Source organism: Lipotes vexillifer, unplaced genomic scaffold (genome assembly GCF_000442215.2).
Source record: "Lipotes vexillifer unplaced genomic scaffold, Lipotes_vexillifer_v1.1 scaffold47, whole genome shotgun sequence".
In the NCBI taxonomy this organism is placed as follows: domain Eukaryota; kingdom Metazoa; phylum Chordata; class Mammalia; order Artiodactyla; family Lipotidae; genus Lipotes; species Lipotes vexillifer.
The window spans coordinates 2,154,736-2,180,622 of record NW_006791298.1 but is presented as its reverse complement, the minus strand read 5'-3'; the positions used below and the strand labels follow the sequence as shown (position 1 = coordinate 2,180,622).

The following is a 25,887-nucleotide window of genomic DNA, read 5'->3' as shown; positions in this document are numbered from 1 at the left end:
CCGCCAGCCCCAGTCCTCTCCCTGAGCTCCGACCGAAACCGAAACCGAGCCTCAGCTCGCAGCCCCGCCCGCCTCGGCGGGTGAGCACACAAGCCTCTCGGGCTGGTGAGTGCCGGTCGGCACCGATCCTCTGTGCGGGAATCTCTCCGCTTTGCCCTCCGCACCCCTGTTGCTGCGCTGTCCTCCGCGGCTCCGAAGCTCCCCGCTCTGCCTCCCGCAATCTCTGCCCGCGAAGGGGCTTCCTAGTGTGTGGAGACCTTTCCTCCTTCACAGCTCCCTCCCACTGGTGCAGGTGCCGTCCCTATTCTATTGTCTCTGTTTTTAATTAAGTTTTTCTTTTGCCCTACCCAGATACGTGGGGAGTTTCTTGCCTTTTGGGAGGTCTGAGGTCTTCTGCCAGCATTCAGTAGGTGTTCTGTAGGAGTTGTTCCACATGTAGATGTATTTCTGGTGTATTTGTGGGGAGGAAGGTGATCTCCGCGTCTTACTCCTCCGCCATCTTTCCACCGCCCCCCAGACACTTCTAATAAACTTCAGCATTGCACATTTTAAAGTACCTTTTATGTAATTTTAAAGTAATTTCTCACAGATCAAAATTACGTTTTTTAAAGTAATTTCTTACAGATGAAAAAAATATTTTGTAGCCTTATAATTTAAAAATAAATTAAACATGAATTTCAATAACTTAAAGATCCAAATAGGTGTTACTCTAATTAAACAAACTTTCACTTTTTGTGAACTTTTGAGAAAATGATGTTCAGATGTATTTACATGGTTACTGCAGAGTAACCTGAGTAATATAGGAATTACAAAAGAGATGGCTTTTCTCCCTCCACATATCTTTCCATGTCTAGGAAGAGAAGGTTTTTTATCCTTGTCTTCATTCTTGATCTTTTCTCATTGTAATGGAGGTAATACTTAACATAATTTACTTACTGTAAATACAGTTCTTCAGTGGAATGAATCTCATTTGTGAATTATAAGAAATTTTCCCGTTAAAGAGCTATAGACGCCATTTTTCTCAAGGTTCTACTTTTGAAACATCTCTTAATTTCTGTAAGATTTGCATTATGCTTCATTTAGAATAATTCTAGAGTTTTCCTTTATATATGATGTATTTGATAGATTATAACATCGAGATTTAGAACAAAAGTGTACATGTATTGGAATGATTATTTGTCTTTTTTCAAGTGGTTCATAAAATGGGACATAATGATGTAAACTTGCTTCTGGTATTATATACATAAACTTTTGAGAAAGCCATCATAAGATGAGACTTTGTCTTATGACAATACAGTCTTGTCCTAATCAAATTTTATTCAAATGATTTTTGTGTGTTCTTTTTTTTTTTTTTTTTTTGGTTGCATTATTTTTAATTAGTTTTTTTGTTTTTTTGCGGTACGCGGACCTCTCACTGTTGTAGCCTCTCCCTTTGCAGAGCACAGGCTCTGGACGCTCAAGCTCAGCGGCCATGGCTCATGGGCCCAGCCGCTCCGTGGCATGGGGGATCTTCCCGGACCGGGGCATGAACCCGCATCCCCTGCATCAGCAGGTGGACTCTCAACCACTGTGCCACCAGGGAAGGCCCCTGGTTGCATTATTTTTGATAGCTACCTACCTTCATTTTGGACTATCATTTAGTCATAATCCCTAATAGTAATGGTGTATAATTTTATCTCATTGAAAAATTATAAGGAATCTGAAGTTTATTTATAGCTACTCTTTATTTATTCTGATTTTATTGGCTTGGAAATTAGAGAAACTCTTCTTTAATGATTTTTGTCTTTCACTCTGCCTTAGCCATGGTCATACCCTTAGTCTTGTCATGATGAATAATTTTAATCCTCATTATCTCAATTTCATGCATCTTGTTCTCTAACCATTAGCTCATATTTTTCTGTCTAGTACCCCAACTCCAACAATTTCTCTGCTCGGCAACCTCCAATCACTTGATCGTATGACCTTTTTACTGTACCTCACGCCCCTAATGTTCTTTCTTCCAATTTAGCCAGCTTAAATTCCATGATCAGTCATTATAATTATTACCATTATAAACAAACGTCAATTCCCTTATCTTTCCCTTACTTCATTTTACTTGCTTAGCCAAACCTCAAACCATAGCTGAATTCAGTTGACTGCCTGTGCCGTTAAACATGATTTGAGAAATGCCATGGTAACTGGTCTCATTTGAAATTAAAGGCCATGAACCTCAAGAGAGCCCTTAATGCTGTCAAGCAATTATACTATATTTCTTTATTCCATTTACTTTCCCATTCTCCCAGAAAAAGGTTTAATGCCTTATTTGGTACCTCAAACCCTCTAACAGCTCCCCACCAATCCCCCCCTCACTTTATCTCCTACTTCATTAAGAAAATTGAGGCCATCAGAAGAAAACTTTTGTCACCTTTGACCATCACACCTACCTACCCACTACCATCTACTACTACCTACTACTTAAAACTCTGCTATAGATGAACTGTCCATTTCCCTAAGTCCATTCCCTGTTTGTATACAACCACCCATCCCCTTTCACCTACTCAAGATCCTCACTCCAGCAGTTCTTTCATCACTCTTCTACATCATCAGTTTCTCCCCATCTGCTAAATCAACCCATCCCATAAAACGGGATAAAAAATAAATTTTTTTTTATTTCTCCCATAAAAAAATCTCCTCTCTACTGTTTCTGCTGGTAGCTTCTTCATTTCTCTGCTACCTTCTGTAGTAGAATTCCTTAGAAGAGTTTTCCATACTTGCTGTGTCCAGTTCTTTTACTCTCGTTCTTTAACTCCTATTACCCTACTTCAAACATATTCCTTTGATCTTCTGCCCATACTGCCCTTCTAATGCCCCCAGTGCTCTCCATGTTCTTAAATCTGAAGGTTAAATCTCAACACTTGGCTGACTTTACCTTACAGCAGCTTTTGACACAGTTAATTCTCCAATTTATTCTATTTACTTAGCTTCTACGGCACTACACTCTCTTGATTTTCTCTTTACTGATTATACCTTTTCAGTCTCCTTTGTAGATTCTTCTTTTTCTGATCTCTTAATTTGGAAGTGCCCCAGGCCTCTGTCCTTATTTCTTGTCTTCTCTTGTCTTGTTTTCTCTTTTCTCTACACTCACTCACTCCCTGATCCCATGAAGTCCTGTTGTTGCAAGTATCACTTTATGCTGATATCTCACAAAAATTGTATTTCAAGTACAGATCTCTCTCTGGAATTCTAAACTCAGCTGCCTTTTGTAAATCCTTTAGTTCAGATTTGCATATATGTTAAAGGTAGAGCCACTTCTCATCACCTCTAGTACTACCATTTGATCTGAACTACCATCATCTCTTCCTGAATTAATGTAATAGTCTTAAAGATGGTTTCCCTCCTTCCAACCTACACTCACTTCACAACATAGCAACCAGAATGCTGCTTTAAAAACTTAATTCACAAATAAACAAAATTTAAGTTGGATTATGTCATATCTCTGAGCAAGATCCTGTGACTAACTCCTTTACCTCCTTTAAGTCTGTACTCAGAGAACTACCTTCTCCATGGGGTCTCCTCTGACCACTTATTTAAATGTATAAGTGTGTCTTTCTCCTTAGCCTTGTCCCGGGGACTTCTTATCCCCTTACTCTGTTTCTTTGACTCATAACATTTACTACCTTTTAATGTAACATATAAATTAGTTACCTGTTACGTTTATTTTTTAGTGTTTGTCTCCCTTTATTAGAGTATAAGCTCCATGAGGGCAGAGATATTTGTTCACTGATGTATCCAAAGCAACTATAATGTCCAGCATATGAAAAGTACTCAAAAGATGTGTATCCAAAGAATGAATGTTAGTAAGCATTGAGTATCTCTAGCAAGAATAAACAACTTTTTTTTTTTTTTTTTTTTTGCGTTACACGGGCCTCTCACTGTTGTGGCCTCTCCCTTTGCGAAGCACAGGCTCCGGACGCGCAGGCTCAGCGGCCATGGGTCACGGGCCCAGCCGCTCCGCGGCATGTGGGATCTTCCCGGACCGGGGCACGAACCCGTGTCCCCTGCATCAGTAGGCGGACTCTCAACCACTGCGCCACCAGGGAAGCCCTAGAATAAACAACTTTTTAAAAATTGAATTATGCTTTTGTTTGCCCTCTTGCTATCAGGATTAATTAAATACTTAAAGATCTTAAGATATTCGGTTTTATGAAAGTTTTGGTTAGACTTTATTTCCTAATACAAAATGCAGAACTCCTAAAGTTCTAAAATACTATCAACAGGCTTTTATTACTCTAGTGGCTATAAAACCATATTTGTGAGATTTTTTTCATAATTATTTTGCCAAAACTGATCTTTCTTTGTCCTAGCAATATTCTTTTAACATTCAGTTATGTAAATGTATGGTTGCACCAGGTTTGTATTTTATTGCTTTTAAGCAAATGCTAGTGCAATTTTACATTGATAATTAGTTTCTTTCTAATGTATCATCTCCTATTTTTTCATTTACTTTTCAAAAATTGAGAGCTTACTGTGTGCATAGCTTACTAAATCCACTATGCTGAGGATTGTATTGAAACATGAGTATTGATGTCAATACTGTGAGCCTTATTCAGGGAAGGAGCCTATCTATACCTAAGGGACAAAACAAAATAATAATGTTACAGAGATTTGGCAAAAACAGAATAAAAACACTTTCATGCACATGTACACACATTTGATTAATCTCTTCTGTTAGTTGGAGATATGTAAACATAGTTATTATATTAGTAAATATCAGTGATGACTTTGCTTAACTAAGGGCTGTTTGATATAATTCTTAGCTGTATGACATTTAAATTATGGAAATAATTTTCTTTACAAATAAATTGGCCACCAGTTTTCTTTAAACAGTTTGCTTTGACTTGATGTGATTATAACTGTTCAGAGCCTCAGTATTGTGGATATAATGTATATTAATGGCACAAAGAGATTTATTGTTTATTCTCACATTACTCATTAACATGTGCCTTAGTTTTAAAGGAAATTATTAAGCAAGAAGTTAAAAAGTGAACTTATGAGTATGGCAAAGTTATTGTTTTTCTTTTTGTAGAAATTTATGGTAGAGAGAGCACAGTTGTAATTTTGCAGAAATTAGATGCTTATATTTTGTTATTTTTGTAACATGAGTAGTGACATAATTTGGGAGACTGAAAATTTTTGTTTTAACTTACCTGAAAAACGTATTGTGTGATTTGCTTCTATTTGAAATAATATAATGGGCTTCTGAGAAGTCTTTATTAATACCTATAAAATGGGGTATTTTATTTTAGACAAATCTATTGATTACATAATTTTATGAGTATTTGAATATTGCCCAATATACTTCGCTAGGAAGCATTTAAAAAACATGTATGGCAAGTTTTTGTTAAAACTATTTTTTAAGAGTTTACTGTATTTGAGGCATTGTATTCAGTGATTTACTTCCATTATTTACTTTGATCTTTACAGTATTAGGGAGACACTTATTCCTATTTTGTAGCTAAGAAACTGAAAAAGAGATTAGATAACTTACCTTAGATTTTACAGTTAGTAAGCAGTAGAACCTGGATTTGAATTTTAACTCTCATCTTACACATTCAGTGTCAGAAATGAGGGGAAATGGGTAGTTACTGTATCATCATTTCAACTTCTTTGTATTTTTGGAAAAAATAGTGAGAAAAGGAAGGGAAATATTCTCCCTAAAAGCTAAGACCTTGAGAGCTAGTAGTAGTTTGTCTTCCCTCTTCCCCCCTCCCCTTTCCTCCTCCCCTCCCTTTTCCTTCCCCCCTACCTCCTCCTTCCCTTCCCGTAATATACATGCATGGGCCTCACTCCCAGAGATTATTTAACTGTTTAGAGGTAGGGCCCTGCACATTTGTGGTGGTGGTTGTCCTTAACCTTCCCAGGTGATACTGATGTCTACATAGAGTTGATTACCACTGTTTACTCTTTCTTTTCTTTTACCTATCCTTTTTCGGCGCTTTCTGGTTTGGGTTCATACTCAGGCCCTAATATTTTTAGTTGGCTTGTCTTGTGTTGTCTTCAGCAGACCTCTAAAAATCTCTTATACCTTGCTCAGTTCTATTCGTAGGTTCCCAGGGCCCAGCCCATGTTGCTGAATCTGGATTTCTGGGGGTAAGGGCCAGAATCTGAATTTTATAATTCAGGTGATTCTAATAATCAATTTTAAGAAATTGAAGTAAAGCCCCAGTTCCCTTTACCTGGGATCATAATAACCTCTTTGAGAGAAGACAGACATAATTCACTTCTGGTCATACACATTGATAGCATATTAAATTAACTTCAAATTAATGGTAGTGATAATGAAGATAGAATTCCTACAGACAGCCCTGGCATAATGTTTTTCCTTATAATTTTTATATAAAAAAGTAACCCATTATGTTTTTTTTTAATAATAAAATTCATATATTTATTATTTGTTAATAAATCTACCCATTATGTTTAATTTCAACAAGCACACTAAGACTGAGCACAACTCCAAATCTACCATCATTTTTAGGAAGGAGCAAATATCAGGCGTCTTTTTTTTTCTTAATTTTTTACTTAATTCTTCTTTTTGGTCCCTAAAAGAGGAGGCAAGTTCAAATAGAATTATGGAGTATTGCTACACAGAAGTTTTCAGTTGATGACAGATGGAATAAAATTAGTCTTTTAGACAAGATTGGAATGCTTTTCTTCTTCCATTTTTTTTTTTTTCTTTTAAACCCTAGTTCGATTTAGAGGAAATTGTCTGTTGCTAACTTGTACCATCTCTGAAGAGAGTTTGGGGGGATGGTGCTGTGGGATCTTTAGTTGTTGATACTTAAAGGTGATCCCTTTATATAAAGAGAAATTACCTTTAAATGCTATACTTAATTTTCTTTGTGATTTTTAAAAAATTATGTAATGAGATAATTTTGATGAACTAATATTCTATAGATGCCTAAAAATTTTGGTTGCTTTAACAGTACTAATTAAAAACATGTTTGCATTGGAAAGTCTGGATTTCTTTAAGAATATAGCATGCCACATGTAATATTTCTTTCCTTTCCAACTGCTTTCTATTATATGCTTAGGGTTTAGACCGCTCCAATTCCTGGGTTAACACTGGTGGTCCAAAAGCTGCCCCATGGGGATCCAACCCCAGTCCAAGTGCAGAATCAACACAGGTGGTGTTTATATTAGAGGTTTCTTTATTCGCTGCTGATGTTTCCCTTTAGAACATTACTTTTTAGTATATACTATGATTTCAGTGGCTTGCTTTTTAATAATTAAAAAGTGTGTATTTTTGTTTACTTAGCACATTTTCCAACTGCTATGCATGAATACCACCAATTGCACCAGTAATACTCTCCTTTCCTATTTCCTGTCTCCTCCTTCCCTCTTGTCCACCCCATTGATGTTTCAGTGCCTGCTGCTTATGCAATTGATGGCTTTGATAACAGTTTCTACTTTTGGGGTAGTGCATCTTTAGTAGGAATTTAAAAATTTTTTGTGTGGAAAAAACCTGACAGTTTTCCATTCGCTTTTGGTTTAATGTGTAGCTATTGTATCATTGTCATTTATCTTGTCATTTTCTTCATAATCACTGACTAGAAATATTGGTAATAAGCTGAAATTAAATATGAACAGTATATGATCCCCATGCTGTAAGATTAAGTACCATAAGCAAAAATCTGTTTTAAACTGTACTGTGTTGCAAAGTATGAAATTTGTTGTAACTTATTTGTACTAGGTTTTGCTTACTTAAGTCTAATTGCTTGATAGCTAATACTGCATGATTCCTCAAAATATACTTCTCATCTGTGTATTGGCTTTGGAGGACAATGCTCTCGTTCTTCAAGAAAAATTTTAATTGCAAATTTATTATAAATGATTTATATTTAATATAGTGTATGGCTAACCTGAATCGTAATTTTTGATGATAGTGAAACATGAAAGAAATGATTCTAAACTTTTAATTTTTTAATTAAATATAAAATTCTTGATTTCTCTTTTTGGTCCAAGACCAGTGAGAAGTATGTTTTTACTTTTTACATTTTCTTACTAGATACATGCATGTGTATAGATCACACAGATAAAAGTTTCATTCTTTGCAGCACTCTGAATTTATATAATCATTAAAATACTTATCTTTTAAAGATAAAATAAATAGAAGCCATTTTGATACTTCTAATGCATTGTCGTTAAAGCAACTTAAAATAGTGAAAATGGGTTGAGCAATAAAACAGATGGCTGTTAAAATGACAGTAAAGCTCTATATAAAAAATTGTATATAATCCTTGAACTGCATAGTCATCCACAGCAGACTTTAATGGTATCTCGTCATTCATTCATCTTCACTCCATAGGCTATGGATCGAAGTTGTAATCGTATGTCTTCGCACACAGAGACGTCAAGTTTCTTACAAACATTAACGGGACGCTTACCAACTAAAAAGGTAGATTCATATGAAGATAGTCCATGTAGGGGGAAAATAATTCCAACAATTAGGTAGATGTAAGGATTCTTTACATAACCAGTATGAGATGTTACAATAATTGCACTGTCTTTAAAAATACATTTGAGCAAGCATTGCTTGTTTGATGTCTTTTTGGGCATACCTCTCCATTGCAAGCTCTTTTACATTATTATAATGTTTATATCTTTGCCGATGACCGTTTTTAGAGTTTAGTGCATTAAATTTGATCATTAAATTTTAGTACCAAAAAGATTGTATCAACTCTTAATTCTGTTTCTGTAACTGCTTCTGTTTTGTGTTTTAAATCTCCAGGGAAAGGAAGATGAGTTAGAAAAATTATCACTCTTAGTAAGATATGTTGATTTGCTTCCCTTATGCACAGTTTTGTTAGTCCTTTTTCATATTAATATACACTATTGTGCAAATGCTTTGTATGCATATCCATTATAAGGCAGGAAATTTCTGCTATTTTAATAAAGAGACTTTAAATACCTGAAAACTTGAAAATTAAGGCTGATATCAAAGTTTAAATTTTTAAAGGTATTTCCTGAATTGTACCAGCAAAGTTCATGGATGTATTTGCATATGCTGAAATATGTATGTAAGGCACAAGCCAGATTTTATCTGTAACTGTGAGTTTTTGGTCTAGTTACTTTTTGCACGTACAATTTAGGAGGCTATTTCCCACCTGTCATTTTAAAATTACATTTTACTCCAAGATAACATGTAATTTTTTCAGCTATTCAACATGCCACTGTCTTATGTGTATAAATAGCCGTTTCGTTAATGGGTGTCCTCACTGCATCATTGAATGGTTCACATGCCTTATTTTGCTTATTCTCATTATATCTTCATTTGTACTTGTATTATTTGGTTTGTGTTACCAAGAGACCTGACACTGATAATAACTTTGGATTTACTTCTGGATAGCTATTTCATGAGGAGCTGGCTTTGCAGTGGGTTGTTTGCAGTGGCAGCGTTCGGGAATCAGCTTTGCAACAAGCCTGGTTCTTTTTTGAGCTAATGGTGAGCAAAACAAACACATTCTTTGTTTTTCTTGTTAAACAATTTTGTGTTAGCTCATGATTTTATCCTAGAATCTTTTCCTGTTGCCCATCTTATGGTTTTACATGTGCCTCCAAGGCAAAATTACCTTTGCTACATCTCTAAATAAACACTGTGGACAATCAGCACAATTTAGATGGAGTTATAAAGCTAATTTAAACTATATTTTTAGGGATAGTTGCAGAAGATAACTATCTTTTTAAAGGAAACCTGTGATACATTCTTTCTTAGTCTGAACATGCTAGTGTATAATGGCAGTACTATTGATTTCATACCAGATAAAAAGAGCTTTATAGATACCTACTGCTTTTATGGTTAGAAAGCTCTTAGGGAAATGCCAGTCGCAGCCAATGAAAAACAACAATACTTTCTACTTAATTCAGTAAATGATATTAAAACAAATAAATGAATTAATATTTTAATAAATATCTATACACACAACATAAACACATATATACACAAAAGCAATATACATTTATTAAGTACATACAGTATGGTAGCACAGCCCTATGGGCTAGGGATTACCAAGGCACAGAGAGATTAAGTAACTTGTTTAAAAATACATAGCTTGTATACAGCAGAGCTGTGATTCAAACTTAGGCATTCTGGCGCTAGGCATTCCTCTCTAGCTTTAGAAAGCTGAAATCACTGAAACTTTTTCGTCCAAAAAAATTATGTAAAATAATAAATAAGAAACAAAGGAAAGCAAAACAACAAAAAAGAGACAGAAAAAAGAAAAAGAAAAGAAACAATGGAAGTTTCTAGAGTATGCCATAGAATCATTCTTAGCATTGAATGTTACTTACGTTGAAGATTAGAAAACATTTCTTCTGCAAGTTAAAACTACAATGAGGTATCGCCTCGCACCAGTCAGAATGGCCATCATTAAAAGCCTACAGATAATAATTGCTGGAAAGTATGTGGAGAAAAGGAAACCCTTCTACACTGTTGGTGGGAATGTAAATTGGTGTAGCCACTATGGAGTATAGTATGGAGGTTCCTTAAAAAACTAAAAATAGAGCTACCATATGATCCATCAATCCCACTCTGGGGCATATATCTGGAGAAAACTCTTAATGCAAAGTTACATGCGCCCCAGTGTCATAGCAGCACTGTTTACAATAGCCGAGACATGGAAGCAGCTTAAATATCCATCGAGAGATGAATGGATAAAGAAGATGTGGAATACATATACATTGGAATACTTTTCAGCCATAAAAAGAATGAAATAGTGCCATTTGCAGCAACATAGATGCACCTAGAGATTATCCTACTAAGTGAAGTAAGCCAGAAAGAGAAAAGTCAAATACCATATGATATCACTTATATGTGTAATCCAAAATATGATGCAAATGAACTTGTTTACAAAACAGAAACAGACTCAGACATAGAAAACAAACTTACACTTAACAAACGGAAAAGGGGGTGCGAGAGGGATAAATTAGGACTTTGGGATTAGCAGATACAAACTACTGTATATAAAGTAAACAACAAGGCCACACTGTATAGCACAGGGAACTATATTCAATATCCTATAATAAACCATAATGGAAAAGAATATGAAAAAGAATATATATATATAACTGAATCACTTTGTTGTAACCAGAAACTAACACAACATTGTAAATCAACTATACTTCAGTAAAAGATTTTAAAAAAGACGTTTTGTTTAGAGATTTGCTAATCTACAAAAAAAAAAAATCAGGGACCATATATAAGTGGTAGGCAACTCATTGTTTTCCCCTAGAGAATAAACACCAAATTGTAATTCATGTGCTTTTAATTTAAGATCAAATGACTTTTTTAAAACAGTCTTACATGTATGTTCAGATTTCTTAAACATGAAATAGTTTGACTTGTCTCTGTTATTTACCAACTGTAAAACCTTGTCATTAATTTCCCTGAATTAAAAATTTTTAGTACCGTTAACACATTGTTGTGATAAGAATCCATATCTAAAAGTATTTGGTAAATTGAAACCACTTTAACTTTTACCTAACATTTTATTGTTAATATCTAGTCATCAGTATTTAATGTACACCCACCATATGCCACGAGATGCTAGGTGCTAAAGATTCTACATGCAGTCAAGGTTTCTAACCTCTCAGAGCTAACAGTTGGGGGGACATGGAATGGAAGAATTGTTAAGTCTTGGAAAGATTTAATTTAAAATAATTTTAAAGGGTGAAATTTTTTTCTGTTGACATACCCATAATTTTTTTCCCACTGATAGCCAGGATAATGTCATGAAGCTGATACAGAGATTGAGTTGTATTGTGTTTGATATTTTTCTAGCGCATACAAAATATTGTACGGAACTTTTTCAAAATATTTGATGAGTTAAAAGTATTTTATCTATCTGTTAAATTACATGGTATGTTGACAAAAATAGCCCTAATGTTTAGAATCTCTGTAACTGTTCATTACATCCATAAGAAATTAAACGAATGGCTTATTTCTTTTTTCAGGTGAAGAGCATGGTGCACCATTTATACTTTAATGATAAACTTGATGCACCAAGGAAAAGTCGTTTTCCAGAACGTTTCATGGATGACATTGCTGCTCTTGTCAGTACAATTGCTAGTGATATAGTTTCACGATTTCAGAAGGTAACGGTAACTTATTTTTTTTAAACTAATTCTGTGTTTCAAGCACACGTTAAACTATATTTGTTTTTCTTTTAATTGTTTCCCAGGACACAGAAATGGTTGAGAGACTCAACACAAGCCTTGCATTCTTTCTCAATGATCTGTTGTCTGTTATGGACAGAGGATTTGTCTTTAGCCTTATAAAGACCTGCTATAAACAGGTAATGCATAATTAGTAATCAAATAATTTAAGTGCTGCGTTTGCTCTTTTAGGGCTTTTCAAGAACACATTTATATAGTGATGTTTTTAAAAAGTGGCATATTTTTATTAGTAAGGGAAAGATAAATTACATTTATTAGGACACAGGACTGTGGCAAGCTGCTGTCAGTACAGCTGGATTTTCATTGAGTTATACTGGCCCACTTATGACTTAGATTCTCATTCAGAAGTATACCATCAAGTCAGGAGTCTAAATGTAAAGCAGCCCCAAGATGCCATGCAAGAGTAGCATTTTTACTGAATGAACAGCTAACCCAACTTTTCCTGTCTTAAGTGATTTTTAAAGCAGTTGCATTTTGCTGTGTATTCCTCATGATGAAGCCCTAGACATTGTAGAGTTTAGAAGCATGAGTAGATGTTTACCCAAGTCACAGATACTATTATCTAGCTTTTTCTGAACTAAAAGTATCTTAGAAGTTTTCTACAAACAGCTGGTTTTGTTTTAAATTTTTTATCAAATGATTAATGAAACCTGGCTTTTAGAAAACATTAGTTATTCATCCTGGTAGACCATTTGGGTAGTGAGCTGTATAATCATCCTAGAATTACCTTTTAAGGGAGCTTTAAAAACGTACAGATCCCTGTGTCCCATCCCAGCATTTCTGAGGAGTTTGAACCCTGGTGGTGGGGGTGGGAGTGTGGGAAACAGTGCTTATTAGGTACTCCCTGCTGGTCCACAGATTAGTTTTGGGGAACTGCTGGTTAAAAATGCTATTTGGCAGGCTAATACTTAGAATTTTGAAGCTCTGTTCTATTGGATGCCAATATTGTATGTTTCTTTTAATAGAGAAGTTAAAACTATGCGTGGGCACTGATGTATTTGCAAGTATTTGCAACACTATGTATTATTTTTACTTTTTCCCTGATATTTCATGTATTATTGCTCCCAAAACCTGTCCTGTCTTTATTGTTCAAGCATTGGCCACTTACATTTGCCAAACTTTAAACTAGACTCTAGGGATGCTAAAACTATTCAAATAAGTCAGTCTATATATGTCTCCTCAAGTAGCTAATGGGTGTAGTTGGGAAAATAGATAATCATAAGTATAGGTTAACAAAAGGTGATGTAAAAAGAATGGATAATTTATTTTAGGAAGTTATTTTGCTGGTATACTTTTTCTTCATAAAGTATATTTTTGAGAAGTGGAAATATTAATGCTGTATTGGAAATATAAGAATGGGGCTTTAAGAATGCACCTAGTCAGTGGATTTCTACAGTAAATCTTGTAGTTCCAAATTTTTTATTTTAGGAGTAACTTTGGAGAAAGCCGATACTGTTATTTAAACCACAAACTTCAAAACTGCTCACCGAGTACTGTTCTTTAATTCTTCTTTTTGGTTGAATTTCTTTTATTTATTTATTATTATTTTTTTAAAAATCTTTATTGGAGTATAACTGCTTTACAATTGTGTGTTAGTTTCTGCTTTATAACAAAGTGAATCAGTTATACATATACATATGTTCCCATATCTCTTCCCCCTTGCATCTTCCTCCCTCCCACCCTCCCTATCCCACGCCTCTACGTGGTCACAAAGCACCGAGATGATCTCCCTGTGCTATGCGGCTGCTTCCCACGAGCTATCTATTTTACGTTTGGTAGTGTATATATGTCCATGCCACTCTCACACTTTGTCACAGCTTACCCTTCTGCCTCCCCATATCCTCAAGTCCATGCTCTAGTACGTCTGTATCTTTATTCCTGTCTTACTCCTAGGTTCTTCATGACCTTTCTTTTTTTTCCCTTAGATTCCATATATACGTGTTAGCATACGGTATTTGTCTTTCTCTTTCTGACTTACTTCACTCTGTATGACAGAATCTAGGTCCATCCACCTCACTACAAAGAACTCAATTTCATTTCTTAGCTGCAATGAACATTTTGGTACATGACTCTTTCTGAATTCTGGTTTCCTCAGGGTATATACCTAGTAGTGGGATTGCTGGGTCATATGGTAGTTCTATTTGTAGTTTTTTAAGGAACCTCCATACTGTTCTCCATAGTGGCTGAACCAATTCACATTCCCACCAGCAGTGCAAGAGTGTTCCCTTTTCTCCACACCCTCTCCAGCATTTATTGTTTCTAGATTTTTTGATGATGGCCATTCTGACTGGTGTGAGATGATATCTCATTGTAGTTTTGATTTGCATTTCTCTAATGATTAATGATGTTGAGCATTCTTTCATGTGTTTGTTGGCAGTCTGTATATCTTCTTTGGAGAAATGTCTATTTAGGTCTTCTGCCCATTTTTGGATTGGGTTGTTTATTTTTTTGTTATTGAGCTGCATGAGCTGCCTGTAAATTTTAGAGATTAATCCTTTGTCAGTTGATTCATTTGCAAATATTTTCTCCCATTCTGAGGGCTGTCTTTTGGTCTTGTTTATGGTTTCCTTTGCTGTGCAAAAGCTTTGAAGTTTCATTAGGTCCCATTTGTTTATTTTTGTTTTTATCTCCATTACTCTAGGAGATGGGTCAAGAAGGATCTTGCTGTGATTTATGTCATAGAGTGTTCTGCCTATGTTTTCCTCTAAGAGTTTGATAGTTTCTGGCCTTACATTTAGGTCTTTAATCCATTTTGAGCTTATTTTTGTGTATGGTGTTAGGGAGTGATCTAATCTCATACTTTTACATGTACCTGTCCAATTTTCCCAGCACCACTTATTGAAGAGGCTGTCCTTTCTCCACTGTTCATTCCTGCCTCCTTTATCAAAGCTAAGGTGACCATATGTACGTGGGTTTACCTCTGGGCTTTCTATCCTGTTCCATTGATCTATCTTTCTGTTTTTGTGCCAGTACCATACTGTCTTGATTACTGTAGCTTTGTAGTATAGTCTGAAGTCAGGCAGCCTGATTCCTCCAGCTCCATTTTTTGTTCTCAAGATTGCTTTGGCTATTCGGGGTCTTTTGTGTTTCCATACAAATTGTGAAATTTTTTGTTCTAGTTCTGTGAAAAATGCCAGTGGTAGTTTGATAGGGATTGCATTGAATCTATAGATTGCTTTGGGTAGTAGAGTCATTTTCACAATGTTGATTCTTCCAATCCAAGAACATGGTATATCTCTCCATCTGTTTGTATCATCTTTAATTTCTTTCATCAGTGTCTTATAATTTTCTGCATACAGGTCTTTTGTCTCCTTAGGTAGGTTTATTCCTAGATATTTTATTCTTTTTGTTGCAATGGTAAATGGGAGTGTTTTCTTGATTTCACTTTCAGATTTTTCATCATTAGTATATAGGAATGCCAGAGATTTCTGTGCATTAATTTTGTATCCTGCTACTTTACCAAATTCATTGATTAGCTCTAGTAGTTTTCTGGTAGCATCTTTAGGATTCATTCTCTATGTATAATATCATGTCATCTGCAAACAGTGACAGCTTTACTTCTTCTTTTCCGATTTGGATTCCGTTTATTTCCTTTTCTTGATTGCTGTCACTGAAACTTCCAAAACTATGTTGAATAAGAGTGGTGAGAGTGGGCAACCTTGTCTTGTTCCAGATTTTAGTGGAAATGCTTTCAGTTTTCCACCATTCAGGACGATGTTGGCTGTGGGTTTGTCATATATGGCCTTTATTATTTTGAGGAATGTTCCCTCTATGCCTACTTTCTGCAGGGTTTTTATCATAAATGGGTGTTAAATTTTGTCGAAAGCTTTCTCTGCATCTGTTGAGATGACCATATGGTTTTTCTCCTTCAATTTGTTAATATGGTTAATCACATTGATAGATTTGCGTATATTGAAGAATCCTTGCATTCCTGGAATAAACCCCACTTGATCATGGTGTATGATCCTCTTAATGTACTGTTGGATTCTGTTGGCTAGTGTTTTGTTGAGGATTTTTGAATCTATGTTCATCAGTGATATTGGCCTGTAGTTTTCTTTCTTTGTGACATCCTTGTCTGGTTTTGGTATCAGGGTGATGGTGACCTTGTAGAATGAGTTTGGGAGTGTTCCTCCCTTTGCTGCATTTTGGAAGAGTTTGAGAAGGATAGGTGTTAACTCTTCTCTAAATGTTGGATAGAATTCGCCTGTGAAGCCATCTGGTCCTGGGCTTTTGTTTGTTGGAAGGTTTTTAATCACAGTTTCAATTTCAGTGCTTGTGATTGGTCTGTTCATATTTTCTGTTTCTTCCTGATTCAGTCTTGGCAAGTTGTGCATTTCTAAGAATTTGTCCATTTTTTCCAGATTGTCCATTTTATTGGCATAGAGTTGCTTGTCGTAATCTCTCATGATCTTTTGTATTTCTGCAGTGTCAGTTGTTACTTCTCCTTTTTCATTTCTAATTTTATTGATTTGAGTCTTCTCCCTTTTTTTCTTGATGAGTCTGGCTAATGGTTTATCAATTTTGTTTATCTTCTCAAAGAACCAGCTTTTAGTTTTATTGATCTTTGCTATCGTTTCCTTCATTTCTTTTTCATTTATTTCTGATCTGATTTTTATGATTTCATTCCTTCTGCTAACTTTGGGGTTTTTTTGTTCTTCTTTCTCTAATTGCTTTCTGTGCAAGGTTAGGTTTTTTATATGAGATGTTTCCTGTTTCTTAAGGTAGGATTGTATTGCTATAAATTTCCCTCTAGAACTGCTTTTGCTGCATCCCGTAGGTTTTGGGTTGTCGTGTCTCCATTGTCATTTGGTTCTAGGTATTTTTTTATTTCCTCTTTGATTTCCTCAGTGATCACTTTGTTATTAAGTAGTGTATTGTTTAGCCTCCATGTGTTTGTATTTTTAACAGATCTGTTCCTGTAATTGAAATCTAGTCTAATAGCATTGTGGTTGGAAAAGATACTTGATGCAATTTCAGTTTTGTTAAATTTATCAATTGTGATAAATTTGTGACCCAAGGTATGATCTATCCTGGAGAATGTTCCATGAGCACTTGAGAAAAATGTGTATTCTGTTGTTTTTGGATGGAATGTCCTATAAATATCAATTAAGTCCATCTTGTTTAATGTATCATTTAAAGCTTGTGTTTCCTTATTTATTTTCATTTTGGTTGATCTGTCCATTGGTGAAAGTGGGGTGTTAAAGTCCCCTACTATGAATGTCGATTTCCCCTTTTATGACTGTTAAGCTGTGCCTTATGTGTTGAGGTGCTCCTATGTTGGGTGCATAAATATTTACAACTGTTATATCTTCTTCTTGGATCGATCCCTTGATCATTATGTAGTGTCCTTCTTTGTCTCTTCTGAGAGTCCTTATTTTAAAGTCTATTTTGTCTGATATGAGAATTGCTACTCCAGCTTTCTTTTGGTTTCCATTTGCATGGAATATCTTTTTCCATCCCCTTACTTTCAGTCTGTATGTGTCTCTAGGTCTGAAGTGGGTCTCTTGTAGACAGCATATATATGGGTCTTGTTTTTGTATCCATTCAGCCAATCTGTGTCTTTTGGTGGGAGCATTTAGTCCATTTACATTTAAGGTAATTATCGATATGTATGTTCCTATTCCCATTTTCTAAATTGTTTTGGGTTCGTTATTATAGGACTTTTCCTTCTCTTGTGTTTTTGTCTAGAGCAGTTCCTTTAGCATTTGTTGTAAAGCTGGTTTGGTGGTGCTGAACTCTCTCAGCTTTTGCTTGTCTGTAAAGGTTTTAATTTCTCCATCAAATCTGAATGAGATCCTTGCTGGGTAGAGTAATCTTGGTTGCAGGTTTTTCTCCTTCATCACTTTCAATATGTCCTGCCACTGCCTTCTGGCTTGCAGAGTTTCTGCTGAAAGATCAGCTGTTAACCTTATGGGGATTCCCTTGTGTGTTATTTGTTGTTTTTCCCTTGCTGCTTTTAATATGTTTTCTTTGTATTTAATTTTTGACAGTTTGATTAATATGTGTCTTGGCATGTTTCTCCTTGGATTTATCCTGTATGGGACTCTCTGTGCTTCCTGCACTTGATTAACTATTTCCTTTCCCATATTAGGGAAGTTTTCTACTATAATCTCTTCAAATATTTTCTCAGTCCCTTTCTTTTTCTCTTCTTCTTCTGGAGCCCCTATAATCCGAATGTTGGTGCGTTTAATGTTGTCCCAGAGGTCTCTGAGACTGTCCTCAGTTCTTTTCATTCTTTTTTATTTATTCTGCTCTGCAGTAGTTATTTCCACTATTTTATCTTCCAGGTCATTTATCCGTTCTTCTGCTTCAGTTATTCTGCTATTGATCCCATCTAGAGTATTTTTCATTTCATTTATTGTGTTGTTCATTGTTGCCTGTTTCATCTTTAGTTTTTCTAGGTCCTTTGTTAAATGTTTCTTGCATTGCCTCTATTTCCAAGATTTTGGATCATCTTTACTATCCTTATTCTGAATTCATTTTCAGGTAGACTGCCTATTTCCTCCTCATTTGTTAGGTCTGGTGTGTTTTTATCTTGCTCCTTCATCTGCTCTGTATTTTTCTGTCTTCTCATTTTGCTTATCTTACTGTGTTTGGGGTCTCCTTTTTGCAGGCTGCCGGTTCATAGTTCCCGTTGTTTTTGGTGTCTGTCCCCAGTGGCTAAAGTTGGTTCAGTGGGTTGTGTAGGCTTCCTGGTAGAGGGGACTAGTGCCTGTGTTCTGGTGGATGAGGCTGGATCTTGTCTTTCTAGTGGGCAGGTCCACGTCTGGTGGTGTGTTTTGGGGTGTCTGTGGACTTATTATGATTTTAGGCAGCCTCTCTGCTACTGGGTGGGGTTGTGTTCCTTTCTTGCTAGTTGTTTGGCATAGGGTGTCTAGCACTGTAGCTTGCTGGTTGTTGAGTGAAGCTGGGTGGTGGTGTTGAGATGGAGATCTCTGGGAGATTTTCGCCGTTTGATATTATGTGGAGCTGGGAGGTCTCTTGTGGACCAGTGTCCTGCAGTTGGCTCTCCCACCTCAGAGGCACAGCAGTGACTATTGGCTGCAGCACCAAAAACCTTTCATCCACATGGCTCAGAATAAAAGGAAGAAAAAGAGGAAGGAAGGAAGGAAGGAGAAAGAGAAAGAAAGGAAGGAAAGAAGGAAGGAAGGGGATAAAAGAAAGAAAGATAAAATAAAGTTATTAAAATAAAAAAGAATTACTGAGAAAAAAAATTTTTTTAGTAAGTAAAAGAAACAAAAACGGATGGATAGAACCCTAGGACAAATGGTGAAAGCAAAGCTATACAGACAAAATCTCACACAGAAGCATACACACCCACAAAAAGAGGAAAAGGGGAAAAAATAATAAATCTTGCTCTCAAAGTCCACCTCCTCAATTTGGGATAATTCGTTGTCTATTCAGGTATTCCACAGATGCAGGGTACATCACGTTGGTTGTGGAGATTTAACCCGCTGCTCCTGAGGCTGCTTGGAGAGATTTCCCTTTCTCTTTTTTCGCACTCCTCCTGAGGCTCAGCTTTGGATTTGGCCCCGCCTCTGTGTGTAGATCGCTGGAGGGTGTCTGTTCTTTGCTCAGACAGGACGGGGTTAAAGGAGTTGTTGTGGGCTTTGGCTCACTCAGGCCGGGGGGGAGGGAGGGGCACGATGCAGAGCTAACCTGCGGTGGCAGAGGCCAGCGTGACGTTGTACCAGCCTGAGGCGCGCCATGCGTTCTCCTGGGGAAGTTGTCCCTGGATCCCGGGACCATGGTAGTGGCGGGCTGCACAGGCTCCCCGGAAGGGTGGTGTGGATAGTGACCTGTGATTGCACACAGGCTTCTTGGTGGCGGCAGCAGCAGCCTTAGCGTCTCATTCCCGTGTCTGGGGTCCTCGCTGCTAGCCGCGGCTCGCGCCGTTCTCTGGAACTCCCTTAAGCAGTGCTCTTAATCCCCTGTCCTCGCGCACCAGGAAACAAAGAGGGAAGAAAAAGTCTCTTGCCTCTTCGGCAGGTCCAGGCTTTTCCCCGGACTCCCTCCCGGGTAGGTGTGGTGCACTAACCCCTTCAGGCTGTGTTCACCCAGTCCTCTTCCTGCGCTCTGACCGAAGCCCGAGTCTCAGCTTCCAGCCCCTCCCGCCCCGGCGGGTGAGCAGACAAGCCTCTCGGGCTGGTGAGTGCTGGTCGGCACCGATCCTCTGTGCGGGAATCTCTCCGCTTTGCCCTCTGCAGCCCTGTTGCTGCGCTCTCCTCCGCGGTTCTGAAGCTTTCCCCCTGCGCCACCCACAGCCCACGAAGGGGCTTCCTAGTGTGTGGAAACCTTTCCTCCTTCACAGCTCCCTCCCACTGGTGCAGGTCCCGTCCATATTCTTTTGTCTCTGTTTATTCTTTTTTCTTTTTCCCTACCCAGGTACGTGGGGAGTTTCTTGCCTTTTGGGAGGTCTGAGGTCTTCTGCCAGCGTTCAGTAGGTGTTCTGTTGGAGTTGTTCCACATGTAGATGTCTTTCTGATGTATCTGTGGGGAGGAAGGTGATCTCCGCGTCTTACTCTTCCGTCATCTTCCCCCTCTCTCTCAGCACCTTATTTTAAAGGTAGTCATGTTTTCCTCCAATGTAGTTATTCTGTCGAATACAAGGGTTTCTCACACTCAACAATGACATAGACTAAGAGGAAAAAGCTATTTCTGGGCTTCCCTGGTGGCGCAGTGGTTGAGAGTCCACCTGCTGATGCAGGGGACACGGGTTCGTGCCCCGGTCCGGGAGGATCCTACATGCTGCGGGGGGGCTGGGCCCGTGAGCCATGGCTGCTGAGCCTGCGCGTCCGGAGCCTGTGCTCCGCTACGGGAGAGGCCACAACAGTGAGAGGCCCGCGTACAGCAAAAAAAAAAAAAAAAAAAAAAAAAGCTATTTCCTCCTTCTTAGCCATCTCCCTTTAATTTAGAAATCACTCTAGTTCTTTAATCCATCATTCTGGTATTGGTAGTAGAGAAATGATATGTTTAATTGGTGTTTTCTTATTTATGCAACACTTACAAGGTATCTTCAAAGCTTTATTCATTACCAACTCCAAGTGTCTTGGTGTCCCTGAGGCTGGATTTTCTGCGCATCACCTGCAGCCATGAGCACTATGTTACCTTAAACTTACCCTGCAGCCTGCTAACTCCACCTGCGTCACCATCACCTTCTGTTTCTTCTGCAACATCTCAGGTATGCAAAATGTATGAAAACAAATTTTTTTAAGTCCAGACTTGTGGAAAAAGCATTCTAAACACTGGAAAACATGAAAAGTGACACTGTTGAATAATAGCTGTGTGATAGGCTCCATACTAAGTGCTTTATAACTATTAAATGGTTAAGTACTTTATAAGTATTAATCATTTACTCCTCACAGGAACTCTAGGAGGGAAGTTCTATTATTATCCCCATTTTACAGGTGAAAAAAATTGAAACACAGAAAGGTCAGTAACTTACACTGGGTCACATAGTAAAAATTGGCAGATATAGGCTTTGAACCATGGCACGTGTTGCCTTATTCTAGGGCCCAAGTTCTAACCACTTTGTTGTACCCCTCTTACTGATTCAGGCACAAGGGAGTGAATTCAGCTACATAAACTCACTTGATGTTTTCACAAGTTGGTTTTTTTTGAGGCAGACACAGACTGAGTTTGGGGGATAAGGTATTTATTAGATGTTAATACCTGTGAAAGGAAGGGGAATGAAGCATAATTTAGCAGAGAAAGAAGTCAAACTGCAGTGCAGTCCTGGCAAAGCCCTACCTGCCTCTCTTGTATCCAGAGAACCCAAAGGAAACTAGATGGGTGTTTATGGGTTTTCACAGGGTGCCTAGTAGTTGCTCTAAAGATGACAAAGGGTTATTGTAGCAATTATTATGTGTCCTGTCATACAGATTGAAATGAAGCGATTTTGTGGTTTTCGTATCAGAGAAGCCTAGATGTTCCCTCCTAGTGAAACATCTTTTTGCTATATAATTCCAAAGGCAAACAAGCTACTTCCTTAAGCTCTTAATGTCTAAAGTCAAAGTTGATATGAACTCTTTATAAGTTTATTTTTGAGATATTTAATTCCTGAAAGTAATTCCGTACACTAGATCAATCTCAGATGTTTGATAAAGAAAATTTTAAACTTTACTTAGGAAGATTAGAAAACATCAGAGAACACCCCCAACTTTTCATTTTACCTTTGCAAAAATTCTTAAGGATCAGCCTGTTTCCACATACTTTTACCTGGCGAGGACACACTTCTTCCAATAACAAATGAGGCTGGTCTTTTGCTCCCTTCCCCCATCCTCTGTCAAAGATGTGGCTACACAGTCAAGTACAAATTAATCAAAGGTACAGTTCCTAAAACCTTTAATGAAACACATTTGTTTACACCTGACTCTCTGCTGAACATCTCATTCAGCCAAGAAATTAACAGAATTTCTTCCATTTTCTCGTTCCCTACTTTCTCATCCAACTGCAGAATTTTCAGATTCTAATAGATGACAGAGACATCACTCTTTGGGAGGTGGGGGCAAGGATTGTTTTATATGCTTATTATGAAGATGATTTCTCCATAGAGAAATCTGAAGTCTGTTCCTGTAAGAAACCTCGCATGGGCGGTCTTGAATATGGATTAAGGGTGATGAGACTGAGGACATTCTTGCCTTAAGCTATATCTTGTGGGGTGGGGGGATGCTATTTTACAGTATTAAAAAACTCTTAAAAACTCAGTGAGTGGACAAAAAAAGACAGTAATTTTCTGGAGATAGTGTTTTCCCTGAAAAACAACTTTATAGTATTTGAAATTTCTCTGGAAACCCATAGATAGCCTTGACTATGAATATTTCTCTTGTACTCAGCAGTGAGTGCATAATGTATCATATGGATTTAGTTCCTTTTTTCCCTTCAGAGTATGATATTGAAACATTAAGTGGCTAAAAGTATAAAGGAAAAAACAGATGAAAAAAATTTAATATGAGAAAAAGGAAATTGAAAATAATTTAAAATGTTATTTCATCATAGTTTTCTATACCAAAAGTAAGAGCAGTTACTTTCTCCAATGTTAATAATAGTAATGTAAAAATAAACTTAAAAAGTTTATCTCACTTTCAGATAATGCTCACATCTCATTTGTTGTAGTGCTCTGTCTATAGAATGTTTTGTTGCATAGCTGTTATAGTTTTGTTCTACCTCACTCCCAAACAGAGTTCTGGATTTTCCACCACTGTGCAAGACCAAAAGATTGCAAATATGTTTGAATTGTCTGTGCCTTTCCGCCAGCAACATTATTTGGCAGGACTTGTGTTAACAGAGCTGGCTGTCATTTTAGACCCTGATGCTGAAGGGTGAGTAGACCAGCTTTTGCCGTATAGAATATTAATTTGATTTTGGACAATGGGACAGAAGTATCCACTTAACTTCCTAGGAATCAAAAGAATACTGTTTACCACTCTTCTTCTACTTCTCTGTTCACTAAGTTCCATACTCATGTTATTTCTATATTTCATCAGTTTTAAGAAAGACATTTTTTGTCATCTCTGAATTTGATGTTTGTCTTGAAATCAACATTGTATCATGGTTTAGTTGGTGGCCTTTTTTTCCTTCTTAGTAGTACATAAAATATTTGTGCATATTAGTAGATGGACTTGTAGATTTGCTGATATAAAGCAGGCACATTTCAGTTAAGCAGACTAATCTGTTTGATTCCTTGTGAGGAAAATTTATGATTTGCCATCATACTCTGTAGCATGTACTTCAAAATTTGCTCTATAAACAAATGTACTTAGGTTTTAGAAACTTCCAAAATTGTGTATACTTTTAAAGAATTACTGGAAATTGATACAATAAGAAGAGTATATTGTCTCATGATTTGAATTTATAGAAATAGCTTTTCTATAAATGTGTTGTGATCTAAGATCCGTATAGGGTATTTCTATCTTAACAGCTGTTTTCAAAAATCTGAATGACTGTAACTCATTTGGGTAATAATTGCTTTTTTTTTTCCATGATAGTATCATTAAGAGTTTGTAATGCAGTTTAACCTGAAGTAAGAGCTCCAGAGAACAAAAGGAGATACTTTTGAGCAGGTTTTTTAAGAATCCTATGATGTATTTGTTGAACGAATGAAAAAGGATGCTTGTAAAGTTCTTAGCGATAGGGACATGGTTAATGCTTAGGAAACTGTCAAAGGCTAAAGCTTCTGCAAATGAAAGGCATGAGTTTTTTTCATAACAGCACCTTCTCCCATTAGGAATATAGTTTTAAGAAGCAGTTTTTCACACTGTGCTCTGCAGAACTGTAAGGTTGTGAAAAGGTCCTTAATGTGCTTCCATGTAGGATGGGGTTGGGGTGTAGACATTGGAGTATGGAGAGGACAGACTAAGTGGGTGAAACCCTGGGTCTCCCACCCCTGCTTGCCACCACTCTTATAGTTTGCCGTTGATAAATTGAATATAATGTCATTGGGCGGGAAGGATCCATTGTTTGAAAAAAATCACTCTGAAAACAACTTCTAAACATATTACCTTTCTTTAATAACTGTTATATCTCAATCATTTGACTCTATATTTCCAGTATTTTTACTTGATACATCAGGATAAGTTTGGTTACCAGAAACAGAAAACCTTTCTTCATACTGGCTGGCTTTATTAAAGGAAGGATATTTATTTTTTCATAATTGGAAGAAAGGTAAGGTTTTTAGCACACTATAATCAGCAGCTCAATAATGTTATCAGGGTTCTGTTTCTTTATATCTCTTACTTCTATAGAAACCCCTCAGCTTTATCCTGAGGCTAGTGTGCCTCTCATGACTGTAAGATAGTTGCTCTGGCAATTGAGCTTAGATTAATCTTACTTGTTCATGTCCATCAGAGGACAGAGGGGAAAAAACCCTCTTTCAAGCACGCAATGCACATCTTTTCTTTGGACTGATTTGGCTCACTTGCCTATCCTGTACTGTTACAGTCACCAGAGCAATGCCAGGTTCCTGGATGGATTAGATCACTTCTACTCAAATGTGGTGCTTAGACTGTTTTTGGTTCATGGGTGGTTTGTTACAAAGCAGAAGGTAAGGACCTCATGCCTAAATGTAAATCAGCTGTCACTAAAAAGTGTTTAGTTCATATGATATTTTTTTTTGTAGACCTTCTCAGTTAAGGAAGCAATTAGTTAATTAACATTTATCTCTTCTCACACTGATAATGAAACAGCTTGGCTGACTGTCTGCTTTAAGTAGCAGGGCTAGTCTGATTGGATCTATCTACTTCAGAAACTGGGGGAATGGAGTCAGCTTCCCCTGAGTCACAGGGGCAGGAACGTTACATTCTATTAGGAAGGAAGACAGGGGAAGATGTTGTGTAGGTGTTCAGCAGTGTCTGATAAAAAATAGAGAATTCTAACAGTCAACTATTTTTGTGATGAGGTTTCTTTCTCACATGAAGGATCAGTTCTATTAAAATAGATACATTTCTGTGGAACAATATAGGACCTATGAAAGACTTCTTTTTTATCTCTTCCAGCTGGTCTTCAGAGTTGGTCCTTTGACACTTGGAAAGATTTTCTATCAAGTCTGAAAGCTGTGATAATTGTGTTCACTACTACTTTGTCTACTGAGTTAAAAAAGATAACTGGAATAGCTTTAAATAGTAATATACAGGATTATAAGCTTTTACTGTTGCTTGTTTCCTCCTTTTCTCACTCTTT

The 25,887-nt window shown here is 37.0% G+C and overlaps 1 protein-coding gene across 7 annotated transcripts in view; it reads left to right on the top strand.

The window, feature by feature from the left end:
- DOCK7 (dedicator of cytokinesis 7) overlaps positions 1-25,887 on the top strand; it is a 220,162-nt gene that overhangs the window by 127,081 nt on the left and 67,194 nt on the right. For 4 of the 7 annotated variants that reach the window (XM_007464292.1, XM_007464291.1, XM_007464290.1 and 1 more), the window contains exons 22-27: positions 8,345-8,434; positions 9,386-9,481; positions 11,989-12,129; positions 12,216-12,329; positions 21,221-21,391; positions 23,392-23,531. In XM_007464292.1, the coding sequence (XP_007464354.1) occupies positions 8,345-8,434; positions 9,386-9,481; positions 11,989-12,129; positions 12,216-12,329; positions 21,221-21,391; positions 23,392-23,531 (752 nt within the window). Of the gene's footprint in view, positions 1-7,070; positions 7,164-8,344; positions 8,435-9,385; positions 9,482-11,988; positions 12,130-12,215; positions 12,330-21,220; positions 21,392-23,391; positions 23,532-25,887 lie in introns of all 7 variants that reach the window. The other 3 variants (XM_007464288.1, XM_007464287.1, XM_007464286.1) reach the window with 1 other exon arrangement.